The sequence below is a fragment of the Phacochoerus africanus genome, chromosome 6 (assembly GCF_016906955.1).
Source record: "Phacochoerus africanus isolate WHEZ1 chromosome 6, ROS_Pafr_v1, whole genome shotgun sequence".
NCBI classification, from domain to species: Eukaryota; Metazoa; Chordata; class Mammalia; order Artiodactyla; family Suidae; genus Phacochoerus; species Phacochoerus africanus.
Window position 1 is genome coordinate 85,158,128 of NC_062549.1, and position 6,000 is coordinate 85,164,127.

General features: G+C 48.2%; 1 protein-coding gene across 1 annotated transcript in view; it reads right to left on the reverse strand.

The window, feature by feature from the left end:
• Nucleotides 1-4,023, reverse strand: part of UCK2 (uridine-cytidine kinase 2) — an 82,877-nt gene extending 78,854 nt beyond the window's left edge. The window contains exon 1 of the mRNA XM_047784023.1: nt 3,613-4,023. Within this exon, the coding sequence (XP_047639979.1) occupies nt 3,613-3,711 (99 nt within the window). The 5' untranslated portion in view covers nt 3,712-4,023. The remainder of the gene's footprint in view (nt 1-3,612) is intronic.
• Nucleotides 4,024-6,000: the final 1,977 nt, after the last annotated feature.

The following is a 6,000-nucleotide window of genomic DNA, read 5'->3' on the forward strand; positions in this document are numbered from 1 at the left end:
TGCCGCAGGATCGGCCCAAGAAATGGCAAAAAGAAAAAAAAAAGTAAAGGCCATTCCAAAGAAAAGACCAGGAGCAAAAGCATAAGTGAAAGCAGTTCTACAAATGTGTCGTCATACATTTGGGTGTTGTGGGTTGGGGGGGGGAGGCCAAAGCTGGGAAAATAAACAAGTCTGGGACCACACTTGGGGCCGGGGGATGTGCACTGTGCTGAAATATCTGACCTGTAGTCTTGGCAATGGAGAGACATCCAGTTTCCCAAAACAAGAGTGACACTGAGCTAAACTAAGGAAGACCACTCTCAGAGGGCAGCGCAGATCAAGGAGCTATTTTCATTGCCCAAGGAACAAGTCACAAGGACAGTAACAGCCAAAATACAGAGAGGGAATGGCACCTAAAGTCATGGATATATATGCAGGTAGAGAAGTTTAAACTGTTTCTTTTTCCCTTCCAGGGTTACTTCTTGCTTCCTCTAGACCTGTCCTAGGAGGAAATTGGAGAATCTGGTTTTTGTTTGTGTTTTTTGTTTGCCTTTTTAGAGCCTCGCCCGCGGCATATGGAGATTCCCAGCTGTGTGTCGAATGGGAGCTACAGCTGCTGGCCTGCACCACAGCCACAGCAATGCCAGACCCGAGCCACATCTTCGACCTACACCACAGATCATGGCAACACCGGATCCTTAACCCACTGAGCAAGGCCAGAGATCAAACCCTTGTCCTCATGGATATTAGTCGGGTTACTTACCACTGAGCCACTATGGGAATTCCCTGAAGATGAGTTTTTAACAATGACTTGTCATGTCAGTTTAGCAGAAGCTTACTCATAGAGTTTTATTTCATCTTCCTTTTAAAACAAAATTTAAAAACGTGATATGTGGACCAGCAGTCATTATTTTTGCCTTCTACCACCAAAATAATTTAGTCTAAGATAAAATACTTGCAACTCAGGGCAGCCACCACACTGAGACAAATCAGAGCTCTCAAGAGCTGAACAGGGAGTTGTTTTTTCTTATAAAGGAAGGGAGGAAGTAATCAAGGTCTATACCGAGTGGCCACTGGGTACAAAGCAATCTGCATTTCCATTTCCTTTCAGTCAAGTACCTCTGAAATCATTGTGAAGCCATTTTCAAGTAGCCCCTTTCCAGGTTTAATGTGTAAATTTATGTTCTCCAGGCATGCCTTAGTCAATTCGTCTTAAGAGCAGCAGAGCAGCACTGGTCTAGCCCTGGCTCCACCGCTAATAAATATATGATTTGAATTCATTATTTTTCCCATCTATGACTGAAGAGATTAGTGTTGAACTCCAGGGCCTATGAGTTTCCTTCTAGCTCTAAAGTTGTCATTATGGTTGATGCCTTAGGCCCTTGCCTTCTCCCAAATTCCTTTAACAAGCACAGAGCAAATACCCAGGGGGTAGAGTATCAACCTTGCTTCCAGACCCTCCTGTACTACAATGTTTAGGCTTGAAGCTTCCAAAGGAGGTCCAGTGTATTGATGCTGACCATCCTTAGAGAAAAAAAAAAAAACCTTCAAATTCCTTGGAGGAAAGGCTCTAAGGACTGGAATAGGGAATCAAGACATAATTGGAGCAAACTGACTGCAGTATAGAATTTCAGAAGCTCAATGCTCCTTTGGACTTTTTTTAGCAACCAAAAAAAAATTATAAAATAACCTTAAACAATGACAAAGTATTTGTAAATGCCCAAAATATATAACATGCTCTCAAAATATATGACAACAGACCCTTTCTTGGGAGTCTCTTCCTCCTTGATGAGAAGTAGGGATAGCAGAGTTAGTAGCAGGGCCCTTCATGGCTCACTACTAGCTCCTACCTGACACCCTACTGAAATAACACTTAAATTTCTACTTATTATCAACTGAGAACAGGTGATGATCGAGGCGCACAAGAAAAAGGGGGTTATTTCATCTTTCAGGATCTCAGCTTCCACCTCTGTAATGACTACATTATTTAGATGATTGCCAAGGTCATTTTGTTTCTAAAAGCTACACTCATCTGCCAATTTCAGTCTCCTTCACCCTAGGAAGGCTGGATCTCAGGATAATACTTGGGCCCAACTACGTGTCAGGCATCGTGCTAGAAGCACTGGGAATACAGTCATCAACAACAAAAAGGGTCCCACACAATAGGAATATGCGGGGGGGGGGGGGGGGGAGGGGAGGGCTCGGTGAATTCCAGTCGAACAGGTACACTTCCTTAAAAAGCTGGCATCCTGGTTTGGTTTTGCCTTACTAGTAATAGGACCAGCAAAGAACATGTTTTAAAAAATTAAAAATTAAAAAATGCACTCAACCAGGGGTTTCGTAAACTTCTGGGATCTAAAGCTGGCCGATTCCCAGCCCTGGGAGCTACAGACGAGATTAACTAATCAATAAAGAAGTTCCACAGCGCCAGCTGCCGTGTCTGGGCCCCACGCGCCAAAGTAATCCAGACCTGGAGGGAAAAATGTAAAACGAAAATGGGGGAGGGGCCACGGAAGAGTCGGATCCGGAGCGAAATACCTCGTGGCTGGCTTCTCATGGCGCCAACCAGCCTTCCTGCTCTGCTCTCCCCGGCCCTAGGAGGCATCATCCCGCCTCCCCATACCCAGTGCGCAGCGCCCATCTCTCGCAGGCTCCCCTTGAGCCTGTGCACCAAATGAACTGGGAGATTGTTAAACAGTAGAGGAAACAAGTAGCCACATCTTAAAGGCAGGGGAGCAAAGAAAGAAACATCTGGGAGGACTCCACCCTTCACCTGCAGAAAAAGCCGGGGGTAATTTAAAAGCGTTTCCCTAGTCTCTTCTTTGCCTAGCTGAAAAAACAAAGAAAGCAGGCTTCTCGACAAGTCAGACACCCAGAGGACGACCTCTTTCCGTGGATCCAAGACGCGTACGCCCCACATATCGAAGAGCACGTAGCCAGCACAACTTTCTCATTCAAGCCGACAGCGTTTCCTCTCATAACCAAAAAAAAAAAAAGAGAGAGAGAGAGAAGCCCCGACTATTATCATTTCATTGATGTCACCTCGCCTATTTGTCTTTCAGGATTGTGTCTGGAAACCCCTGCAATCCCCAGCCCCGTGTCCAGCCCAAGTGGGGCTCCCCTTCCCTGGGACGCCGCCTCGCGGGCTCCCGCAGCCCTCCCGGTCGGGCTACCCGGCTCGCTCCGCCCTTGGCACCGGGGCGACACATCAAAGTCAGGCCAAGGGAAGATGTGTGTCTCGGGGTTCTTAGAGAACCCTGCTTTTAAGGGTCTCCCATGTCGTACTCGCAAAACAATAAGATCCGCTTTCTCTGCCCCTCCCCCATTAGGACCCTGGCCACGAGTTACCACCGCAGGGTAAAAGAACAAGAGGTTGCGCGCCAGCCCCGTGCTCGGTGGCAAGGGTACCCCTGGAACCTCGGATGGCCCGAGTCCCCACCCGCCCGTCCCCCGACGCGGCGCCTGGAATCCGCGCGGTTAAGACCCAGCGCTGGAGTGCCGCCAGGAGCGGAGGCGCGCGGGCCACGCGGTGGCTGCAGCAACTGACACGGCCGGCCACATGCGCCGCCGCCGCCGGGCCCAGGCCTGGGACGGGGAGGGGGAAGGGAAGAGAGCACCGGGGCCTCGCCATACCTTGCCGCTGGCCGTGCCTCCGCTGACGCCGATCAGGAAGGGTTCGCCGCCGTTGGGCTGCTGGTGGTTCTGCAGGGTCTGCTCGCTGTCCCCGGCCATGGCTCGCGCCGCCCCTCCTCCCGCTGCCTGTGCGAACGGACGCACGCTCCCCGCCCGCGCCCGCGCAGGGCTCCCTCCGCTTCCCGCAGCAGCCGCTGGGCGCTGCCCAGGTCTAGGCTGCCGCTGCTCCTTGCACGCTGGTCGGAGCCGGCTGCTGAGGCTTGGGTCTGGCTTTCCCGAAGGAGTCGAGAGTCTTCCTCTGCCCGCAGCGGCCGGCTGGGTTTACATCCCAGGCAGAGGTCAGCGTGATGCTGCTGCTCCAATCCGGGCGGGCAGCGCACTGCTATTCGCCGAGCAAAGGCAGCGAGGCGTCTGGCCCCAGCCTCCGCCCCTCTCGGGCCCCGCCGCAGCCCGAGGTCTCTGGGAAAGGTGTGAGCCCGACCCTCCTCCCCACCCTCCGGGTTAACCCTTTCCCCGACGACGACCGGCGGTAGATCAAGGGAAAAGAAAGGAACCTGCGTTTTGAGTATGCTACCACCACCTACTTCAAAAGGGATGCGAAGCTAAGAGGGCAGATGAAATAATGGAGGGAATGCCCCAGGTTTGAGAAGCAAAATTAGAGCAAGCTTGGGCGATTAAGATGAAAGAAAGTGTTAACGTCGTTTACTCTTTATCCAGGCTAGAAACTTGTGTTCCGAAAATGAGTTTTTACCCCTCCAAAACAGTATGTCAGCCGTTGGCTTTAAATATTTCCTCTCTTGAAAACCCCCAAACACCATCCCCCTTAACCGGCGAATTCTTTGGAGTCCTTCTTCCTAGGGAAGGGTAATTTGAAGGGCTCATCTGAGGGGCACCCTTGCCTCCTGCCATCAACGCCTTTTCTAAACATAGTTTGAAATCCCAAACACTGAAGTTCCTCTGTAGGTAGAGCTTGTGGAATCATTAAAATAATACTTAATGCCATGTGGACTTATTAATACCTTTAATTGAACTGGTTTTTTCGGAGATGGGCAATTAGGCACTTGGTTACAAAGGCAGCAGCAGCTGATGACTCAAGAGGAGCGCTGCCTCTGGAGCCAGATTTCTGCATTTCACAGGCAGTTCCCTGAGCAAGTTGCTTAATCTCCTTTGGTCAGTATTCTCATCTGTTAAATGGGAATAACAATAGCAATTACGTGCTAGGATTGTTGTTTTAAGTCAATTATCACATTTAAAGTACTTAAAATAGGAGTTCCCTTATGGCTCAATGGGTTAAGGATCCATCCTTGTCACTGCTGTGGCTTGGATAGCTGCTGTGACGGGGTTAGATCCCTGGCTCAGGAATTTCAGCCAAAAAAATTAAAAGTGAAGTACTTAAGCTAGCACCTGGCAAAGGTACAAGACCCTGTGTAAGTGTTCTCTGAGAAGAGGCTCCTAAAGGGCTGAAATTGGAAAGGGAATCTATGTTGGGACACAGGGTAGAGAGGGAGAACCAGACTAGTAACTTCCAGTCTCTGCCCTTGTGAACCTAGGACTGGTATCAGTCCGCATGGAGGGGGGGGAGGCGGTGACCCTACAGTCTAAAGAAGAACTTCAGTCTGTCACATTCTCTCTCAAAACTTGATAAATTACCCTAAATTCAGCATTATTTCAAAAAAAAAAACTAAAGAAAATTAAGAGTATTAGAAAAAAACAAGTGTTCTTTTCACCTTTGAAGTATTTCAAGTTACCATCCGAAGCCAAACTCTACAGAAGCTCAGACAGGAAACTAGGATGAAGAGAGCCACTACCTGGTACCCAGAGGATAGAGGGTGCCTTACCAAATGGCTGTGGGGTGGGTGGGTCTTATCTGATTCCCAAGTCTGCTTCCGCTCCTCCAAGTCTTCTCCCCACTAAAAAGATAATAGTCTTCCAGGACTTTTGAGAGCTCTTTAGAGCCCAGGACAAGGCCTATTGGAATTTGGAACTTGAGGGACTCATAGCTAAGGGAATATTAGGTAGCTGAGAGCAAAGAAGAGGATGGAAGAATGCCATATCCTCCATGGACTTTTCCCAAATCCCCACCTTCTTTATCATTCCTATAACATTTTTCTACAGTATTTCATCATAAAAACTTTCTAACATAAAGCTGAAAGATTTTACAGTGAACACTGATAATAGCCACTACCTAGATTCTGCCCTTGACATTGTACTATGCTTGCTTTATCCTAGTTCCCTACCCAGCCTCTATCACATTTTTATTATAAAATTTATTTCCCTTTGTTTTTTGCGTTTTTTTGTTTGTTTGTTTGGTTTTTTATTTTATTTATTTTTTTATTTTTATTTATTTATTTTATTATTTTTTTTTTATTTTTTTGTCTTTTTGCCTTT